The sequence below is a fragment of the Schistocerca nitens genome, chromosome 2, assembly GCF_023898315.1.
Source record: "Schistocerca nitens isolate TAMUIC-IGC-003100 chromosome 2, iqSchNite1.1, whole genome shotgun sequence".
Classification (NCBI taxonomy): Eukaryota; Metazoa; Arthropoda; class Insecta; order Orthoptera; family Acrididae; genus Schistocerca; species Schistocerca nitens.
Window position 1 is genome coordinate 684,756,124 of NC_064615.1, and position 23,500 is coordinate 684,779,623.

At 40.1% G+C, this 23,500-nt stretch overlaps 1 protein-coding gene across 2 annotated transcripts in view; it reads right to left on the reverse strand.

Annotated features, from left to right (window-relative positions):
• Window positions 1-4,793: 4,793 nt before the first annotated feature.
• LOC126236826 (male-specific lethal 3 homolog) overlaps window positions 4,794-23,500 on the reverse strand; it is a 123,112-nt gene continuing 104,405 nt past the window's right edge. For both annotated transcript variants that reach the window (XM_049946428.1, XM_049946427.1), the window contains one exon: window positions 4,794-5,411. In XM_049946428.1, coding sequence (XP_049802385.1) covers window positions 5,339-5,411 — 73 coding nt within the window. In that variant the 3' untranslated portion in view covers window positions 4,794-5,338. The remainder of the gene's footprint in view (window positions 5,412-23,500) is intronic.

Sequence of the window (23,500 nt, forward strand, 5' to 3'; positions counted from 1 at the left end):
TCGTGGAATAATAGGGATAGCACGGTGACTACAAGAGTGGTACATGAATGTCTTGGAAAAATGATTTCAGCCCCATTATCCAAAGTGACCCTGATTTCAGCAAGATGTGGTTCATGTATGACGGAACTCGACCCCATCAAAGGAGGAGAATGTTTCACGTCCTGGAGGTGCAATTTGGGGACTGCAATCTGAGGTAGCCACAGGCCACTGGCCAGGGACCTCGACTAGCTTCCATATTCTCTGGACCAGAACACGTGACTCCTTTTTGTGTATTAAAGACAAGATGTACAGCAATAACCCAAAAAACCATTGCCGAACTGGAAACAGCCATTCAGATGTCATGCAGAATTTTGCTATTCGTCTGCACCCCATCATCGCCAATGGTGGCAGGCGTATCAAACATGTCAACCTAAATCCGAATACCTATAGTGATGTTTACATGATGAATAGTGTGTTCACACCATAGTTTGTAATTAATTTATGTATTTTTTTTCATATAGTTCAATAATTGTCACACCGTACATAGTGCATATAGGCGACATCTCTCTAGTCATCAGAGGTAAAATGTGTCCTGTAATGAGGGACAGTTTTCCCTGGCAACTTGTTTCACGTATTCTTACAACAACAATATTGTCTGATATGATTAGGAAGTTTGGCCATTTAGCATTTCACAGTGACGTGTACACATGACAATTGTGTCCACAGAAATAATTAACCCTACAATGGTCATGTAGATGTGGTTATGTTCAGGGTTATAATTACATTTTAAACATTACCAGGATTCTTGTTTCTTGATACAAATCATTTTTAACCAGCAAAAAGATTTTGTACCTGAGTAGCCCATCAACGGATGTAGAGCAGATGTGCACAATACGTAAGTAATATTATGTTTCTACTATAGCTGAAGTCACGAATGACAGCGAGTTTAGGCTCTTTTTGCGCACCTATGTAACTCATTCTTCGACAGCCAAGGACCATTCAGTAGTGCTCTGAGGGCTCTGTTGTGAATATTGTACGCAAGGCGAGCATTATGCACGACCGTAGCAAGTTTAGTGAATTTTTATTCCATCTGTTGTGAGTTGTCACGGCTGATGATGGTGGTAAGTGACAATTTCTACACAAGGATGTGAGAGACGATTTGCAGAATGCACACTGCCATCAGGTGCAAAGCACTTTTATGCACTTACTGCAACTGCCATACTTTGAACTGGCAACAATGCAGTCCCCGCCTGTTTCTCGAACTGCACAAACATCCACATCATTCATGGATCGGACTATAGTGTATATAGAAAAAGTTTTGTGTTACCAATATGAATGAGCATATATTTGTTTACTTAGCCTCTGCATCAGATGCCACTGGTAATCGACTACATGTCCAAAATGGGTCTGACAAATATTTTTGAACTGCAGCTGCTGTATCACATACAGAGTCCCCGACACACGACAGTATTGCTGCTGCTGCTGCTGCTGCTGCTTACATAGCCAGCTCAGCGTGCCAATTTTTAGCCAAAAGTGGCCATTTCCCTTATCCCACTATCTGTATTACTTAACTGCTGTCCTTGAAGCAGATTATAGTTGTAGGCTGCCCATCTAACTGATTCCAGAGGCAACAAAAGTTTGATTTCCAATATCTTCCACAATTATTGACAATTTACAAATTTAAAATGCTGTATAATTGACTCATTAAGAGTTATAATCTTACATTAAAAGTTCAGTAAGTAGACAAGTACAGAGTCCGTCAGAAAATATACACACTCTTTGTCAGGCTCTATCAAGATGTCATTCAATTTGAGTTACGAGTATGTTGTTCTATGGTCTTTGGCTCAACAGATGTTAGTACTTTCATCTAGGTATTGAGAAAACAAGATGGCTGGAGCAAGCTTGACATTCGAGCAACGAAATGTATTGTGGAGTGGTTTTTCAAGTTTGATAATGCCATTGAAGTGCAACGTCACTGGAGGCAGAAGTTTGAGACAGAACCACCAACCCGCCTAACAATTAAACACATCATTGACAAGTTTGAATGGCATGGAATGGTTTGTGATATTCACAAAGGAAGATCAGGAAGACAGTGTACAGCTACAAGTCCTGCTTCATCAGCTCTCGTGTTGGAAACGTTTGTTAATTCTCCACAGAAGCCTGCTATGCAATGTGCACATGAAATGGGGATTAGCAGTACAAGTGTACGAAGAATTCTGAAAGCTGCAAAGTGAAAAGTGGAAGTTTACATACCACGATTACTGCACACGATTAATAATGACGATACTGATCGCAGAATACAATTTTGCATATGGTATCAGCAAATGGTAATGAACAATTTGTGATGAAGGTAGTGTGAAGTGACGAGATACAATTTAAAATTAATGGAACCATAAATCAGTGTAACAGTGTGTACTGGGCACCGTAAAATCTGCATGTTTGTGGATAAAGCAGTCGATCTACCAGGGGGCCATGTGTGGTGTGGGCAATCATCTAGGGGTTTAGTAGGACACAATTTCTTTAATGCTACTGTCACTGGAGAAGTGTACCTGTAAATGTTACACACATCAATTTTGCCAGGTATACGTGCGCTTTATGGAGTTGATGCAGAGGTCTTCTACCAACAGGATGTGACGCCACCACACTATCACCTACCTAGTCATATGAGCTTTCCAGGATGACAATTTGCCGGGGCATTGGATTGGACGAAGAGGGCCCATTGAGTTCCCTCCATCGTCGCCAGATCTAACACTATGGACTTTTACTAGTGGGGAATTGTGAAAGATAATGTCTATCGAAGTAAGCCATGCATCTGCACAATGGTGGAACTTCGCCAGGAGATTACAGCAACATGTGCAGCGATCTCCACTGCAACATTGACTGACATAGTTACTGCGACAGCTTGTTGTCCTGTTATGTGTATAGCTGCCAATGGTGAAAATTCTGAACATTTAAAATAACCATGTGCTAAACTGAAGGTTGTACAACATGTATGATCAATCATTAAATGTAGAATAAACAAACAAGTAATACTTTTTATTCCTTAAAGTGTGTACACATTTTTCTGGTAGACTCTGTATAACAGAAACTGTACACGACTCAAGAGTGTAACACAGGGTGCACAAATAGCTGAACTATATTTCATTTACTATCTGAAACAGAGCACATGCGATTTCCAACAAATTTTAAGCATAATTTCTAACCTTTTCTAAACTTTTTCTCACATATGAGGTATGCTCAAAAAATTCTGGAACATTCGTAATTTCAGGCCAATGGTGTGTTGGAGCGAAATGTGATTGGAATCCCTGTACATACCTCTTTTTAATGTGTAGCTGCTGCAGGCTTCATTGTTGTCTGTCACTGTGGCACAGTTAGAGGAGCAACGCCTCTACATTACATTTTGCACGAAACTAAATAAAACCTTTGCACGTATGCACACACCAAATGATGTAAGAAGCCTTTGGTGATGTGTGCGTAAACCGTACTCTGTTACAGATGATTCACATGGTTTAAAAATGGCCAGACAGAAGTTAAAGATGACCCTCATTCACGACTCCTCTCTTTGACTTTGAAGAATTAGTTCATGAATTCATGCCAAAGGAACAAACTATTAACCAATGATACTACTGGGATGTGTTGCAACATCTGCGAGAAAATGTGAGAAGAAAGTGGCCTGAAATATGGTGATACAATCTATAGCTCTTGCATCACAATAATGCAACCGCGTATTCATCTCTGTTGTTGCTTAACTATTGCGCGAACAACAAAACCACTGTGCTGCCTCATCCTCCCTGCTCTCCAGACCTGGCCCCTTCGGACATTTTTCCACCCATGAAGACAGACATCATGAAATGACATTGATTAAAAGTATTTCCGACAATGGACTCACTGATTGGACAAAGGTATAATTGAGAGCAGTTTAAAAGCAAATATTTTACTTGTGCTCTCCTGCCATTGTACTGTATACATCATAAGAACATTACACATTATGCTGCGAGACCATGGCGCTACTGTGTTCAACTGCATTGTTAATTAAACAATGCCTATTTGGGCATGACTGCCATCTTCAGGTTATATCTGCTGGTACTGATATCCATATGACATTGATGTCTCACTGCTGTCACCCTACTGTATAAGTTTGCTCCTTTTATGTTGGCAAAGCTATAGTAGGTGTTCAACTTTCACTGGAGCAGTTCATTGCGAAGTTGACGAATTACGAAAGTTTATTTCATAATGATGTTACACGCCAGCTGTACTAACAGTTGAGTCAGTGGTGGTTAAACACATATTACAGCTCCAACAACATCAAAGGTACTAACTTCTACTGTAATGTGATAGCATACTGAGATGTCAATGTCATGTGGATATCAAGACCACCCAATATAACCTGAAGATGGTGATCATGCTGAAATAGGTCTATAGCAATGAACAATACAACCAACAGCATCATCTTTGTCTCTTAGCATAATTAGTTTTTTTTTTAAGTTCCTTGTTTTTTGGTTAACTGCCCTTGCAGGTTTGCACAATAGTGATAATTAAGCAAAATAACCGTAGCTCATCCTGCTTATCAGTGTCAGCACAGCCCATATTCTAAGCTGGATTTTAATGCCAAAGCGCACTGAGGGAACCCCAAAGGCATTCTGCATAATATACCGCACTCAGTATAATTGGCAGTTTCACTTTTTTGTGCAATCTCCAGTAACTGATTCTACGGTCAAAGGAACACCTATCAAAATCTTACCTTTGTGTTGAATTTGCCACAAAGCTACACACTAAGCAGTAATTTGTCACACTGTAATGAAGGGTAGTACATCTCAGTTTTCATAATTTATTTCAGTTAATGTTTGTAACAGATAGAAAACATACAAAAAACAACCACCTCAGGTTCAAAAGAGGCTAATTTTGAAATAAATCTGAATAAAAACACAAGTGTACATACCACCAGGGTATTCCGTGTTTTTCATTCCTTTTCTGCACTCAAGGAACAAGAAAAAAAATATCAAACATAAAATAAATACAATTATGTTTTACAAAGCATGCACTGTACAGGCTTGAGATATGAAGCACTGCACTGAAACACCACTAACAATGCCCATGTAGAAAAACTTAGCAAGTTTCAGACACAAAACCTTCGTTGCAATGTTCTCTGTAACGGCAAAAAGTATCATGCTCTTATCAAAATTTTGAGTAAATGAAAACTTCTTAGCAGTATAATACAAAGAACCTTACACATGCTGTCTCGTTTGCTGAACAATGTTAGTTTGATAAAAATGTAAACGTTTTTGTCCTTTAAAAATTACAGAATAATTTTTGTACTAGTGTAACAAAGTACCAACTTTATGTGAAACACTCATGTGTGTCATTCCATTTTCTGTACCAAACTACTTTCGTAGAACTCTTCACCGAACCAGCTTTTATTTTGTTCAAGGTACCTGTAAAATTAAAATTTTCAAGTTATTATTGTCATAAAAATGATAGCAGTAATTGTAATTTTTTTAGGTGCATCACTTATCCGTTATTTATTCCTGTATACTAACTGGGCTAGATTGATAGTCCACCACCTACTGCCACTCACTACAATGATTGCTGTTCACTTTCACAAAAACAAAAATTTAACTGGAAGTTTCTTGTTTGCTTGTGGATGGTACGACTTTCTCTATCCATGTTATGTATCTATTTCAACAATGGGCTTTAGCACAAGCTAAGTTTTTCACACTCAAAATAATTTCCATCATTACACATAGTGACAGAAGCTGATTCCTACAAACCCATTGCATATTCTTTCATTTAACTTTTTAATAATTATGCAACATACTGCATTCTTTCTGAGAGGCTTGTTCTGGAACAATGGTAGATCATCCAGCCTACATCCACAGGGAAGTCTGTCAATAATCACAAACTTTTGATCACAGGAGTATTAACAGAGCTCAAGGGCTTCTGATGAAGTTACATGCTGTAACTGAAGAGCTGTATCTACGCAGATAACTGCAAAGCAGACCATCTGATAGGCGGGCACTGCACTGCTCTGCACCAAGTTTCAGTAATCTCTAGCTAAACAAATCCACGATGTCACCATGCAGGATGGACTGCTCCACACACTACAGAAGAGGGCATGCGCCGCACATCTCTACAACAAGGTGTATATGAAAGGGGGGGGGGGGGGGGAATAATCGCAGACTTATCTCCTATTTCAGGTTAAAAATACACTTTTTTCCCTGGGTGAAAAATCTTTTCCTAGGTAAGAAATACTTTTTTCATAGTAAAAAAAAACTGTACCCCTGGGGAAAGCACGTTTTTTCCCCTGTTGAATGACATACTTTCCCTTAGAGCAGTACATTAATTCATTGAATAATGAATGTTTTATACCAGCACAGAACTTCCTGGCACTTTAGGAAACTGACCCCTGGAGAAAAAAAAAGAAGTTTCTGGAAAGATCCTCAATGCATACCAATTTAACAATGAATACTTTCATAATAAAAAACTATAAACACAAATTCCAGCAAATATGCTACGGCACGGCAGCTTCCGAAGCACTGACATCAAGATTGCAATGTGCTTTTGTCAGCCAATCTTAACTCTTGCCATGTGACCTCGCCACTATAGACAGCAAATATTCAGCGCATATGACATGTGGTGACGTCAGCCAATAGCATCATCATAATTAAGTAGTGCAAAAGCCAATAGCAATGCTAATCAAAATGAGGCCCACGAGAAAGACACGTCAAAAGCAGTCTATTGTTATGAAGTATTGCGTAATCCTGGACATTTTGCTGTCAGCAGGCGCTTTTGTGTGCACTACTTTTCCCCATAGTAAATAGTGCATTTTCTTCACAACTAAAGTTTTATTTTGGTGTTATTCTCTGTTTCATATTTTATTGCTGCAGTAATATTCTGCAATAGTGGGCTACAGCAAAAAAATGCTATGTTAGAGTATCAGTCCTTACAAAAATTTTAACTGAATAACTAAAACGATGAAAAATTCACAGAATTTTAAAAACTTCCCAGGTTTTTCCTGGATTTTTCACAGATGCAAAAATTTCTGTTTTTCTACTGTATTTCCTAGTTGTCCTGAGGCATATACACTCGGTACAACCATTTTAATACTGTTTGCAATAACTTTTGTTTTTATTCCCAGAACTGGAAAACATACTTCATTTTCTCATTAATTCATGTACCTCTATTTCATATATGTAGTTGTACTCTAATGACGTCATCAGAACTACATGCTGTGGGCATAGCCACACATAGTATAATCAGAGCTACATCGGGAAGAATGTTTCAGTCAACACATGTAGCTCAGGGTTGTAACTGGAGCATCTACATGGCACTGCCATTTTGTAAGGCTTAATTTAATTTTTATTATAATTATCTACTAGATTATTAAGTTAATTTTAGCATGCCAATGTTTCTGAAATTAAGTATCATTTTTTTAGTGTGAAAAGTTGCAATATGAGTAAGTCTATTGCAAACAATCCTAATGTGAGAAATATTTCACTTTCTCATTGCTGGTGTGTGTTGTCATGGACTCGCCAAATATTTGCTTCTGCTGACAAAAGTTTGAGATCTTGCCAGATGTGTGCAAACAACTTTAAATAACAATTCTTTCTCCAATGCTGTATGCATTATGGCAAAACAAAAAATGGTTTACCTCACTATGTAAGGAGTGTTAATATGTAATAAAATATGCAGCGTGTGAAGTACTGCATGGAATGTGAAACAAAGGTAATCTGGCCACATCTGTTGGCCCAGATTATTTTTAAATGAAGTCGAATTTGTATACATTGAAAAAATTGTTTGTTTAAAAATAAAGAAAAGGTAAATATGTTACATCAGTGAAATATATAGAGTAATTCGCTACTGGTGACAGTGTCAAAGATTTTATTTTGGTTTCATTTGCTAACTGAGGGAGTCTGCATAATATGTGTGTCTGTATTCATCAGAGGACATTGTATTTATTAACGACTGTGTCAAAATATCGACAAACATACTTGGTTGTTTGTTCACGTATGTTCCTACCACAGCACAGAATTATTTTAAATTTCACTAGATGCATCTGCAGCCCTCATTCAATAACAAAATGCTTTTATTACTTCCATGTACCCCAATCATACAATAACACGTTCACTCTCTTTTCTCTACTTCGTTATCTTTTTCAAAGGCTATTTTCCTTTGGGTTTATCGAAAAGGACTTTAAAACTTTGATAACTGATTCACTCACTTGTTCTACAGAGACAGTTTTGGATCAATTTATAGCAAAATACATCAAGGGTTTGTCTTTTACCATGTACCTAAACACCCAAACAGTTAAAAATGGCTTTCATTGGTTTTGTTACGAAAATTCCATCTGAACACTATCTCTTGCCAAACTTGCTGCACCAAGTCAGGCGTGACTCATTCAATTGCAAAGTTCATTCTAGCCCCGAGTTCTGGAACGTAAGCTGGTAAGGGTGGGGAGAAGACACCACGATTAATTACGTCGAATGAATAAGTTTCTATCAATATTAAAAATTATGCAGTCCTTTTTGAAACACCCTATATCCCTATATACCCTTACTATTTCGTGTGCAGCCTACATCACAATCACACAGAGACTTCATTCTCAATATATCACAATCTCTGTTGTTACCCACAAACATAACGGATGGTTATAATTAAAGTGCAGCTACTGAACCAGATCCAGAGTGGGCTGTAATTATCATATGAACTAGGTAGATATTCTTATGAGTAAGGTAGAACTGATGTATGCTGCTAAAAAATATTTCAAATTTTGGCCACCAGGTTCAAGTCTACTGCTGTGAATGCAAAAAACACAGAAATGTTTCCATTTGTAAAGGGTTAGAACAGGATGTAGACAGAAAAGGTCAGACAAGCAAGAAAGGCATAATATTTATTTTATTATTAACCACACTTACAGAATTTTTTCAATATGGGCACATGAGATGACTTCAAGATTCTGTACAGCACCAGATATACACTTGGTGGTCATAATTGGAACTAATTTTCTTCTAGTGGAAATAATTACAGCACACACTGGACCTCTTATCAGAAATCTTCGATTTTCACTTTAGAGTTTAATCTATGAGACTACACAGATTTTTTACTAGTCTTTGCAGAAGTGCTTATAAAAAAAAGGCATTTTGTAGCATACTGCTACTTAGTTCACTGCTGTTTTTCCTCACACTGGCTACTTTATTGCCTTTCTACCGACACTGGTCACCTCAGCCATTTCCATACACACTGTTTACACTTTTTTTAATTTTTATAATCAGTATGGCTGTAATTGTACAACACTGTGGCACCTTCAGTATTTAATGTTTTGCAAGGGTACTATGTCCTATTATCTGTCAAAATAAGTGATGAGGAAATACTGATCTTACGTAACAGACACGCATTTTTGTTACTAGAGGAGATGAGTGCATTAATTTCCCAAATCTACTCACTACAAGGTTAGTGTCAAATGTGTGGCCATGTGTGCACGAGACTTTGCACCTTATGAAGCTCTTGGAGATGAAGGACTTTTGGATCTGGCTCAGACTTTAGTTGACATTGCAGCTACTTATGGAGAAGTATCTGAAAAAGCTATTATACCTCACCAGCAACTGTCTCACAACACTGCCCAGAAAAAGTAAAAAGCGTTAGAAATGCATGTGTTGGACATGACTGGACAATGGATGCATGTGACAAGTTGAGAATTTGGGTAGGACAGGAAGTTGTCTGGATGGCCAAGGTGGTTAAGGCAGCTCCTTGCATTACTTGGGAGATCTGGGTTTACAGTCCCTGTCTGGCACCAATTTTCAAGATTCATTATCAAATTATTCCGATGACAGATTGCGGCTGGCATCTGTCTTTCCTTCAAAACCTTAGCAATAAAATTATGGCCAGGGTAATTTACTATGTGAACAGAGGTTTTTTTTTTAAGTGGCTAGGGCCTCCCGTCGGGGAGACCGTTTGCCTGGTGCAGGTCTTTCGATTTGACGCCACTTCAGCGACCTGCGCGTCGATGGGGATGAAATGATGATGATTAGGACAACACAACACCCAGTCCCTGAGTGGAGAAAATCTCTGACCCAGCCGGGAATCGAACCCGGGCCCTTAGGACTGACAGTCTGTCACGCTGACCACTCAGCTACCGGGGCATATGTGAACATGTAGGACAAGGAGAAATCATTACCTGATGAACTGTTTCTTATTTTGTTAATTCGAATCTCAGATCATTAGTCTTGTTGGTGGCCTGATTTCCATAAAAGCAAAAAATTAGAAAGGAATTGTTGAGAAGATTTAATTTTCTTGGTATTCGCAAGAATAGTCTCAAAGCTGAGCCTTTTATGACTGATCAAGGTGCCAAAATTATCACTGCCACTTCCTGTCATAGACTGAACACAGCACTAAAAAATGCATTTAATCTACAGTACATGTCCTCATTTTGTCTCCAGCCTCATTCTGTTCTGACTGTGGTGAAGGAGCTTGTGACGTTTAAAACAAAGTTGTCTTGCTCATAGTCTTGATAGAACACTGGAGTCGTCCAATGAAACTCACTGGAACAAACAATTGACCACACTTGAACGAATCAAAAGGCAGTATTAGGCATTATGTGAAAAGCTTTCTGAGAAAGGTAGAGGACAGAATAGAAGGTACTGACATCACTTTGACGGACTGATTTCTCTTCTGACAGTAAGTATGCTATTGTTATATGTAAGCAAGTAATTTAGTTCAGGAATTTTAAAGCAGGGTTTTTTCTTACAGCCCTTCAAGATCTAAAAAACTAGAAACAAAGAAGTCACCTATACTGCAGCCCGTGTTACAACGGAAGACGATGCTCATTTAAACACTCAAGTGAAGAACCTCAAGACAGAAAAGTCTCCGATATAAACCTTTTGCAAATCCACCTGAAAAAGTGTATGGACGGAAGTTAGTTATTCAGGGGCTAGCTACTTTCGTGTGGGCATCATTTCACTACCTTACAATGGTGTCTATCTCAGAGGCATGAAGTCATGGGAGAGGTAAACACGCACAATCCACTACCTACTACACAGATAATTTCGAGTGACCAGTCACAAAAGGACACGGCCTCCTCAACTGCAGTCTACAACTGCAGTCTACCACAGAAAACTAAATTCGGTTGCAGGAATGATGGTCACCTCAGGTATAGTCTCGCCTAAATAATAGCGAAATACAAGTGAACTGTGTGTCAGATTGTCCAGGTAGAATATGAGAGTGACGCTGGCTATGTCCTAAATGCTGGTAAATAATTTAAATATTTTTAAGAATGGAACATTTGTTTTTGTTTTTAGTGGTACTTTTACATTTGGTATATTAAAAGTCTTCCCCCCCTCCTTCTCCTCCTCCTCTCAGACCAACAGGCAAAAAACCTTACAGTGGAAGAGGTAAGTGCAAAACGGAAGAAACTATTTACTCAACAGATCATCATCAAGTATCATCACCAACAGAAGTACTAAAGCTTGCTTTGTGGGTAGATGAAGTTGACAATCTGACACCCACAGATGAGTTAAATAGGTACTTAAACCAGAATTATACACCGGTCCAAAATATGGCTTCTTATTGGGAAGAAAATGGGAAAAATTTTCCCAGCTTCAGAATATCCCCAGAAAAATTTTGTACATACAGTCACATTAAGCTCTGCAACAGAGAGAAATTTTAGCACTGCAGGTCTCATTCTAACTGCATGACTTTCTGTGTCACCTGCACAATGTTGACATGCTTCTCTTTCTTCACAGGAACTCCAATATCAAAGACAATGAGTGCAGGAATACATTTTTGATATTTTTTCACACCACATTTTATATTCTCTCTAAATTGGTTTTTGATTATTGTATCTGTACCTCATAGCTTCTATTTATGCAAATATCCTTAAATTAGTGTCGATTCATTGCAGCCAAATAAACAAACACATTTCTTTGCGGGTTATTAGTGAACTGTAGCAGGGTGTATACATGGACAAGGAAAAAATATTCTCGGCTTTTTCCCGGATAAAAACACACTTTCTCCTGGGTGAAAATACACTTTTTCCTTGTTAAGAGACAGTATACTTTCCCTTGGCACTGTAAAGCTCGTCAATCCTTTAAATGTTTACGGTTTTAAACACCAACATAGAATTTCCTGGCACTTTAGTAAGTGAAACTCAGGGGAAATAACCTGTTTTGGAAAGATCTTTGATGTGTAGCAACACGTACACTGGCATATTTTCATGCTACAAAGGAATAAATTCGAATTCCACCAAACACCACTTGCTACTTTCCGAAGCATTGAAATCAAGATTGTGATGTGCTTTTGTATGCCAGTCATAGCTCATGTCACGTGATCTCGCCAGCTGATGACAGCATAGGATACGTGATGAAGTCAACCAATAGCAAAATCACTCTTGAGTAACACGAACACACAAATAAAAGAAGTTAATGGTTTAAATTAATATACATAGTGTTGCTGCAAGAGAAGCTAAGCTTCCACACATAATGTTGATCTTTCTTGCGCATGTTACACTTTAAGATACATCACACAAATGTGCCAGTAAAATTCTTAATAACAACACAAATGTCTGATCATCTGCGCTCGAAATTCTTCTAAATGGTCATCCTGAAAGAGTTGACTTTTAAATGCGAGTTTAACGCTCTGTAATTTAAGAAATTCATCGTAAATTCTCGCACATAGTTCATCTTGCGGAAAAGGATATTTACTTTGAAAGTAACTCTCTACAAACCACCATTCGCAATATTTTCCCACAACCTGTCAGAAACAGGTTTCTTCCAGCAGTTGCCAGAGTGTGCCAGATAACAGGAGTCACCGCGCTTGCGCAGCTACGATGACGCAGGAAGCCCGTATGTTCGTACGTGTAAAACATTAAAAGACCTTACATTACGTCCTTTGAACAAGACCTCAGAGGATACTTTAAAAACATTGGAATTTCGTGAACCATAATAAAATTCATAATTCGGCTTGAAGCGCAGATTCGTATGTCCAGATTCGGATGTAAATTTTCTTGGAGTACCAGTACTGTAATATCTCATGTTTGGTTCTTTATTATAACATAATACCATACATGCTAGAAGATGGAAAACGTGCACTTTAAATGCAGAGAACAGTTTAAACTGGCCAATAGTGTGAAATTAAACACTTCGTTTCAAGTAAATTGACTGCCTCAGCAGAAAAGATTGATAAAAGCCAAATCTCTTTAGCAAACCAACAAAAATAACTTCATTGTTCTGCAAGGTGATTAATGCTTAACTGTCAGAAAAGTGGAAATAAAATCTGAAACTAATAACATATTGTAGCCTTCCATAATTATGCGAACGTATCTGAATTCATTTGATAGCTCCCGACCACAGAAATCCGTTTTGTTTTCATTTGGTGTGAGAGCGATGAATGAGGGAACAGCAAAATCACTAAACACAGGTCACGTGGAGACTACCCACCTCCCCACTACAACTCAGGCAGCTCTGTACATCAGCCCCGGATCTACGATATTTCCGAACTGGGACAATACTAGACAGTGGCGCCAAGCCACACATCTGTAGCCAGACGCAGGAGAATGTACTACTCATACGCGACTCAACTGCGAATGCGCAAGAGCCCACCCGCAACTACTCAAATGAATTTAGCCTAGTTTATACGACAACACTAGGTTGCAGGCAACTGCACTACCGACCACTGCGCATGTGCGCCGTGCGTTTGCGCAAATCGTCAGTGAAACTAAACACTTTGGCAACACTAGTTGCAAGAGTTTTGAGGTTGTGTGTGTTCGTAGAGTGTAGACAAACTGAAATATGCAGTGACAAACGGAGAATAATGTTGACTTTCTGGGTATCTATGCTTTGTGTAGGTGTTTGTCGGATTTCAGTGATGCTGCCTACAACAATAAGTAATATATTGTTGCTCCCGAGACTGTCATGTGCCATCAGAACAGATAGTTTGACAATATCTGAGCTGCAGGGCAAAATTTAATGAATTATTAGCACATATACAACTCAATTAAGAAAAATACAAGCAAATGTAATTCTAGCTGTGTGTGACACCGGTGTGTCAGACCCACCATACTTGCTCCGGACACTGCGAGAGGGCTGTACAAGCAATGATCACACGCACGGCGCAGCGGACACACCAGGAACCGCGGTGTTGGCCGTCGAATGGCGCTAGCTGCGCAGCATTTGTGCACCGCCGCCGTCAGTGTCAGCCAGTTTGCCGTGGCATACGGAGCTCCATCGCAGTCTTTAACACTGGTAGCATGCCGCGACAGCGTGGACGTGAACCGTATGTGCAGTTGACGGACTTTGAGCGAGGGCGTATAGTGGGCATGCGGGAGGCCGGGTGGACGTACCGCCGAATTGCTCAACACATGGGGCGTGAGGTCTCCCCAGTACATCGATGTTGTCGCACGTGCCCGTCGACCTGGGACCGGACCGCAGCGACGCACGGATGCACGCCAAGACCGTAGGATCCTACGCAGTGCCGTAGGGGACCGCACTGTCACTTCCCAGCAAATTAGGGACACTGTTGCTCCTGGGGTATCGGCGAGGACCATTCGCAACCGTCTCCATGAAGCTGGGCTACGGTCCCGCACACCGTTAGGCCGTCTTCCGCTCACACCCCAACATCGTGCAGCCCGCCTCCAGTGGTGTCGCGACAGGCGTGAATGGAGGGACGAATGGAGACGTGTCGTCTTCAGCGATGAGAGTCGCTTCTGCCTTGGTGCCAATGATGGTCGTATGCGTGTTTGGCGCCGTGCAGGTGAGCGCCACAATCAGGACTGCATACGACCGAGGCACACAGGGCCAACACCCGGCATCATGGTGTGGGGAGCGATCTCCTACACTGGCCGTACACCACTGGTGATCGTCGAGGGGACACTGAATAGTGCACGGTACATCCAAACCGTCATCGAACCCATCGTTCTACCATTCCTAGACCAGCAAGGGAACTTGCTGTTCCAACAGGACAATGCACGTCCGCATGTATCCCGTGCCACCCAACGTGCTCTAGAAGGTGTAAGTCAACTACCCTGGCCAGCAAGATCTCCGGATCTGTCCCCCATTGAGCATGTTTGGGACTGGATGAAGCGTCGTCTCACGCGGTCTGCACGTCCAGCACGAACGCTGGTCCAACTGAAGCGCCAGGTGGAAATGGCATGGCAAGCCGTTCCACAGGACTACATCCAGCATCTCTACGATCGTCTCCATGGGAGAATAGCAGCCTGCATTGCTGCGAAAGGTGGATATACACTGTACTAGTGCCGACATTGTGCATGCCCTGTTGCCTGTGTCTATGTGCCTGTGGTTCTGTCAGTGTGATCATGTGATGTATCTGAGCCCAGGAATGTGTCAATAAAGTTTCCCCTTCCTGGGACAATGAATTCATGGTGTTCTTATTTCAATTTCCAGGAGTGTATATGGCATATTTCCTTAATTTAAGTTTTATTTTCGTTTTTTTTCTCTTTCATGTTTTGTTGCAGTAGTATTATTCTGCTTAGTGGGATACAATAATACCTTTAGTTACAGTACTGGTTTTTAAGTCAAAAATCACGAAAATTTAACAGAAAACAAAAACAATGAAAATTCCTGTAATTCTACAAAATTTCCGAGTTTTTCCCAGTTTTCTCCCGGATGAAAAAATTCCTGGGCTTTTTCCAGTTGTCCCAGGTCGTATACACCCTGTGTAGTGTAACATCCACGTGATAAATTTTTGGCTACAGTGCGATGAGAGGAAATTATGCCTCTAACAGTTATAAACATTATGTATTCGACGTATGCAAAACAGTGAAAACTTATAAATATTAATTATTTATATAATATTTTATGATATAATTGGACATATCGATGTGTATCATACAAAGACAATGATAATTGTAATTTCCTTTTATGATCCGCGTTTGTATTCCTTTGTTTTTACCTTTTGTTGGTTGGCTTTTGTAGATTGCGGACGCATATCAAACTGAGGTCTGTTAAGAAATTGTAATTATTTGTTAATTATTACTTGAAAATAGAGTTCATTATTATTATAAATATGAGTGATTAATTATTTGTAACTCTAATTCCTCTCTCAGTAAGCATTATCTGTGTCAATTATTTCTTTCCGCTGCAACAAGCGCAGCCATTGATGATAGCGATTTGTATCGCGTGTAGGTCTGTGTTTTCCTTAGAAACAAATCAAATGTTTGCTTGATGAAGTCTAAATAGTGCACAATACGAAAGTAGATTTTATAGCGTTTAATAACCATTTTAAATATTTACTTATTTGCTCTAACAATAGAAAGTCTCTATCAATTGTCTGCCGCCATCTTAACTATTACCTCAGTGGCAAATTCAAATTTAAAGTACGCAACTCTGCAGACGTAAGTACTGAACGTAATACAAATGTGTAAAAATAAATGTGCACCGGTGGTTCCGAACTCATTTCAATGAAAATAATTCTAATCAGACTGGTTCTTTAAAATCAGTGCTCATAGCATGATCGTTATAACAAACTTTTCTAGCTGATGTATGGAGCCGAAATTAATTACGCACGAGTTGCGAAGAATATTGTTTCAGGTAACATACGTCGGTGTTGTGCGCGGCTGATATTCGGTGGTTTTAATTATCATTTTGCTGAAAATAACTGCTTCCATCTTAATCAATAGTTGTATAGAATCTGTTGTATGAACTGCGATTTAGTGACACTTACACAACTTACAGACAACACTTTAACACGACGTTAACTTGGAGGTCTTTAGCAACTTGATCAAATCTTTAGCCGGGAGAAGAATTATTTAGTAACTACTCAATGTAATAAAATAAGATTATCATTTCCATTTACAAATTTGTTAAATACCAAACCGCTGAATAACACAGCGAATGCCACAGTAGACATGCTGGCAGTTTTATCTCGCCCAAGGTACAGTGAAAATCATTTTAACACAAAAACAGTTCGTTAATAATTCACCAGCACAAAATAGTACTGTCAGCCCAGAGTAATACCATACTTAACTGTTCTTTGGAATGTAACAAAAATGGTTTGACATGACAATAACCCACTTAATTGGCAAATCAGATATGCAGCACCTACCATATGCAGCTGCAGCAACACTGAAAAGTTGGTTCTAATTTTTATCAAATTTGATTGTGTGTCAAAACCTAACTTACAAGCATAATGGCAGAGAAATCTCTACAAAAACAACCCTTTATTTCACTTAAAATGAAGATATTCAAAGTGTAAATGAAAGCATCTAATCAGATGTGCATAGAAGCCCGATATACTGCGGATTTGGATATAATGCCTCGCCTGGACCCACCAACACCAACACTGGACTGTTGATGACTGAAAACCTGTTGCCTGGCTGGACGAGTCTCGTTTCAAATTGTATTGAGCAAATGGACATGTACGTGTATGGAAACACTTTCATGAATCCATGGACCCTGCATGTAAGCTGGTGACTGTTCAAGCTGGTGGATGGAGGCCCTGTAATGGTGTGGCATGTGCAGTTCGAGTGATATGCCGCCGCCGCCCCCCCCCCCCCCCCCACCCTCTTATATGACTACATACGACTCTGACCAGAGACAAGTGCATAAGTATCCTGTCTGATCACCTGCATCCATTCATGTCCATTGTGCATTCTGACAGACTTTGACAATGGCAGCAGGACAATGTGACACCCACACATCCACAATTGCTACAGTATGGCTTCTGGAACACTCTTCTGAGCATAGTGAGTAGAAGAGAAAGTGTACTGACTCCCCACCTGTTAACACAGGCAGCATAGGACGGGTGGCGTGCCGGTGAACTACGAGCAGCACTGTCGCTTGAGACTCAAGTTCGCATGGTTTTGCTTTATCCGAAGGTGTTTTTCCCTACTGCCTGTGCTTATTTTGGGAGTATATTTATGGTGTTGTGAGTGAACGTTGAAGAGTTGAAGTCTGTGGTGAATAAGTGGTGTTTAGGGATATAGTTACTCACATTTGAAGAAGGATAAAAAATGCCGACTTGTTTCGTTCCAGCGTGCAGATCTGGCTACCGAGAAAGTAAAGGTAAACATTTTTTTAAGCCTCCAAAAGATGAAGTAGAATTTGCAAAATGGGTCAGAGCAATTCCTCGGAGAGACAGAATTCTAACTCACAATTGTTTCATGTGTGATTCACATTTCTGTGGGGAACTTCGAAGTGTTTATCATCGAGGGTAAACAAGTTAAAATTCCAAGACAAAGGTGGTCTCTAAAATCAGGGGCAGTTCCTCATTTATTTCAAAATGTACCGAAATATCTATCAACAATATTACACAAAAGAAAACCACTGCCAGTAAAACACTCGCAAAAGAGTAGCTGCTGTAAAGAAAACGTTCAACAAGAAGTTCCGATGTTTCCCAGTGTTTCATCTGTCGAGGAAAATGTACAGAAGGTACCAGAAGCAGCGCTCATTTCACTAAACAGAACATTAAAGTGTAAGAAGCTGGAAGTTGTGCGATTACGTAATAAACTAAGAACAGGGAATGCAGAAATCCATCTACTGCGAAAGCAGCTCTCAGACGAAAATCATAAGACAGCTCAATCATATTTCCTAGATCATTCCGAACTGAGTAAGAAACAGAAAATGATAGTAGACACTATGATAAAGAAATGCCGATTAAAAAGCACTAAGGGAATGCGGTATGAAGAAGAGTTTCTTCTGGACAGTGTGCTCTTAAAAATTAAGTCGCCCAATGGATACAGACATGAAGCATGGTTTGTTGTCACTTCCTTCAGAAACACATCTTCAAAATTTAGTAAAGGGTCTCAAATGCTCATATGGAATCAATACACGTGCTGTGGAGGCCATTAAGAATTATTTTCGGGAAGAACAAGATGAAAACCAAACACTTAGGTGTGCTGATTTTTGATGAAATTAAGCTCCAAAAAGAATTGCAATTTAATAACAATTCCCTGAAAGCTGATGGTTTCGTCGATTTAGAAGAGTATACTCCAGACAACTGTAAGAATAAACTTGCCAATCATGCTCTCCTGTTCATGTTTGCTCCTCTGTTGCATAACTGGATCCAACCTGTTGCTGCGTATGCAAGTCGCAACGCAACTCCAGGCGACATCATCTTGCAGATATTAATTCAAGTGATTATCCAGCTGGAACAAGCCAGAACAAGAATTATTGCCTTCACTTGTGATGTCAGTCAATCGAATAAAAAGGTCTTGGAATTAGTGGGGGAAAAAAAGTAACTTGCTCTATATCAAATCCTGTTGACAAAACCAGAAGAGTGATCATTTTCAGATGCTGATCACACAAAGTGTGTATAAAAAAAATACTTTCTGTGATAAAACTGAAGTACTTTTTAACAATGAGATTGTCAACTATAATTTTTATTGCAGAGTCTATCAAGAAGATAATTTCCCAGGATTTTCCAGATTAAAAGTTTGAGAGGTGGCATGAGCCCCCTCTCATATATATTTCTATCTTACGATTTTCCTCTCTAATTGCATGCGGTGAAAAGTTGCTATTCCTTCACAAGCGGACTTCCCACACAGCGTCTCTCGTCACCCAGGTGGTCCGGTGACAGGCGGGCTCTGCTGATCTTGAAAGGGTAAGCCGACGGATGTGAGGGAGTCAAGTGAATGCTTTCCAGACGCCGACATTGTCCAAAGACACGCCCGGAGGGGCCTGAAGTAGCGGCTGGGCTAGAGGTTCCGTTACTTCGCAGAAACTTAGCGAAAACACTTTCTGGCGGGCTACCACCGAGGCGTGGGAATGACTTGTGTTCCCAAGCAGCCTTGGCGCGCAACTTCCCGCGTTTTCTGCAGTATAGTAACTGTGATTGGCTTGCTCAGGGCATAGCTCTGTGACGTAGCAAAATCGGCGCAGAAATTGGCGCCAAGAATCTCCACTGGTGGAATGGTAGTGCTCCGGCAATAGAGTGGAATTTTCCGCCGGTTTTCGAGTTGCTGATTGGAACGGTTAACCACGGCCACTGTCGTGGGGGCGGGAATGTACTGTGTTCGGTTTGTACGGGTGCTCTTGTGGGGAGTCGGCTCTCGCCTTTCAGTCGGAGTAGGTTACAACACTGAGCACTCGCTGCTCTGGACAGCCTGCCTTCCGTTGGATGTCTAATATACTTTTATTTGATTGTAACTGTTTAACGAAGTTGTTGAAGTTTCGACTTCAACGTAACTTTCCGAGTACAGTTGGCAATTGAGCGTTCTGCGTACAAGCGGCCTATGTTGTATGTCTTGTGCAGTTTTGGCTAAAGTTGACTGTATCGGAGTTACTGTGTGACTTCGCTTGTGAAAATCAATCACTGTACCGTCAGTGGTTGTGTGGCGAGCCTTCTTCGTCTCCCTCAGAGGCGCATTTGTATTGATAGGAAGTCTTTAGTCTGGAACAACCAGACCAGGACAATTTGTTTCGGGCTATACTCGCGACATTATCATCACCACGATGGGACGTCGAAGCAACCAGCCATCGCTTCCAGTACGCCAGATCGTGTCCTTGCAGCTAAGAAGACAGAGCTTGGTAATGTACGTCCGCAGCACAGGGAAAGCAGGCATTTTTGCTAGGTGATAATCAGAGTTCAGCAGAGCGCGCCTGTTCGTCTTTTCTAACTTTGTTCTATCTTGGGCGTTCATTGCCTGAGTTCTAATGTAGCAGCAATTAATGTTGGGTTAGCTGTGTGTCTCTCTTAAGATTTGAGTTGCAAGGAATTGGCTCCACATACCACTTCGTCATAAACGTCACAATCTAGTTTAGGGACAACTTCACCTTCACAGCATTTGTTTGAGTATCCAGTTTGTGCCAATTTGATGTATTGTAAATGTTTCATGTGTTTTTGTTTATTATTTTGTGTTTAGTCTTAATAAATCATATTGTTATTTTGGACAGAACTTTCATTCTGTTAATCGGTAGAGCAACCCTATCATTTCCCACTACGTTAATGAAACCTTCCTTTATTTAACTTATTTATCAAATTAAATTATTGCAGGTGCCAAACTCTTTTCTACTCCACTTGCAGGGTTGATTACAGTCAGTTCGCGTATCTTTTTAATCCATGTGCAACAGCAAAAGTCGGAGTTAGAATAGGGGGGGGCTTAGAGCATCATTTACATATGTAGATTCTAGAAGAATTTAGTGTTAAGTACACTGCTAGCCCCGGCACCTCGCAAGTTTGCCACAAGTTAACTTCCACCCACTTGAACCCGATGTCATTTGAACGAATGAATGTTAAGATCAGCCCTGCAGTTATTCAGTAACTCAGTAGCCAACAGCATAAAATTCTTCAGGAAAATTAAAGCAACAGGATCTGAAGGCAGTGAATCAATGGAATCATTCACAAGATGTATGAACAATGTAGTGGACGCACTTAATTCTTCGTTTCCTAAGGATGCATTGTACAACAACTCAGAGGCTCACAAAACATTAATGAACATAAAAAACAGCTTTGCTTCCAAAAGAACTCTCCAGTCTCTAAGAGTAACCACTGAAAGTACATTGGAGATATCTGAATATTTGTGGGACAAAGATTTCAACTATGTCTTGACTGCGAAATTTAATCAGGACCCACTTCATCATCATTTCAGTATCGTAAGGTCTCAGAGTTGCAATGATCACCCATCATTAATAGACTTCTTGAGCTTGCACATGTTACAGTGTGTTTACATTCCTATAAAACTAGCCCTATCTTCTGGCAGAAACTGCGAACATAAATGTGAATTTTCATTGACGTCATATGTATGCCAAATGTGGACGTTAGCCAGACATTTGCAGCAAAAGAACAGAGACGGAGTTCTGGAAATGGAAGACGTAATTAAAAAAACACTGTGTTCCACACAACTTCACAGAGGCTCATCCCAATCCACAACATATTCCTGAGAGTCTTAAAAGCACCACAGGAAAGGAATGTTTAGTTTATCGTCTGGTATGTTACGTGGTGCATCAAGCAAGAGCCGTAAAATGCCACAAGTGTTTGTGCTTCTAAGTGGATATTCGTCTGACATCCCATTCTCTTTACTTACATCTATCAGAGATAACAGATCTTCTACAGAAAAGACACTGCTCACATATCCATCGAAAGGCGTCTTCTATGTTCTTGTGCAGGTGGAAAATATAGTCGTGGTAAAACTCTGTGAGGACAGTTTATGGGGTGACATTTTGTTTTTACGATTGCCTCAATAGTTTGAATTACATAACTGTTGAAATATCTAACACTGGATGCTGCGAAGATCATGTGATGGACATCGTTCCCAAGCTGATTCTTCATTATACAAAATGCCAGTTTTTCACTGGCATTAAACAAATTCAGGAGGAGTTGGAAGTCTTCAAAAACTTCCAAGACTGCTTCGAAACTATCCAAACTAGCTGACAAATAATGTCTACTGATGTAAGTTAATTAAATCCATCTACTTTTCATATGATTACATAAATTTTATGAATGAATAAGTTCGCATGCAACGTTTGGCGTAATAACTTGTATTTCCGTGGGTCACAAGTGGAACAACTGACATCTCGCGGTGGAATCTGTGAACTAGCGGTGATGGCACACTTTTTCTTTTACTCACTATGTTCTGAGTTTAAACACTTCTGCTGACCACCAGACTCCCCAGACATGAACATTACTGAACATATCTTGGATGCCTTGCAATGTGCTGGTCAAAAGAGATTTCCACCCCCTCATACGAATTTATGGACACATCTGCAGGATTCAAAGTGTCAATTCCCTCCAGCACTATTTCAGACATTAGTCAAGCCCATGCCACATCTTGTTGCGGCACTTCTGCGTGCTCCCGGGGGCCCTACACGATGTTACAAAGGTGTACCAGTTTCTTTGGCTCTTCAGTATACGGGACTTCTACTATATTAGTAAACTACCTGTGCACATTTTACCAAAAAAAGGCATATTAGAAAATTATATCAAATATATTCAGAGCACTTGCTTTGCATGCATTGTGTAAAATGACATTTCTTTTAGCAAAGAAAAATATTTCTGCCCCATCAGTTTTATGTTAAATGCTTTTCATGGTATTTTGGGAAATATCAACAGTGAGGTAACGGCATGTCTACAGTGGTAGAGCTTGGTTCACAGTGCAAGATGTATATTTGATAGGCAGCCCAGCCTGTCTGTAGCAGTGAGCTGCAGCATACTGAGCTGCCTGTTGTTAGAAGCTGGCAGTGCTGGCACGTCAGATGAGACAATTAAGCCACAGAGTGGCCCTGACAACCCCATATGGCAACAGTACTGCACAGCGGGCCGCCATGCAGGATTTTGGTCTGCGGACCAACCATGTGCTGGGTGAGTGATGACAACACCAAGGTAACACTAAAAGCCTTTTCACATTAAACAGGAAGCATTTCCAACAGGACAGGTCATATTTTGCATAAATATGATGCAAAATGTGTTTTTCGTCCACCACCTAAGATTAGGATCCTTTAAGGATCCATAAAGGATGGTATTTGTTTGTCTATGGCGGATGTATATCTTACTCCTCACAGTTGTGGCATCTCATATATTGATCAGACCATTAGGACTTATATACTGCACATCAGCATCACACACTCCTGTAGCAGCCAAG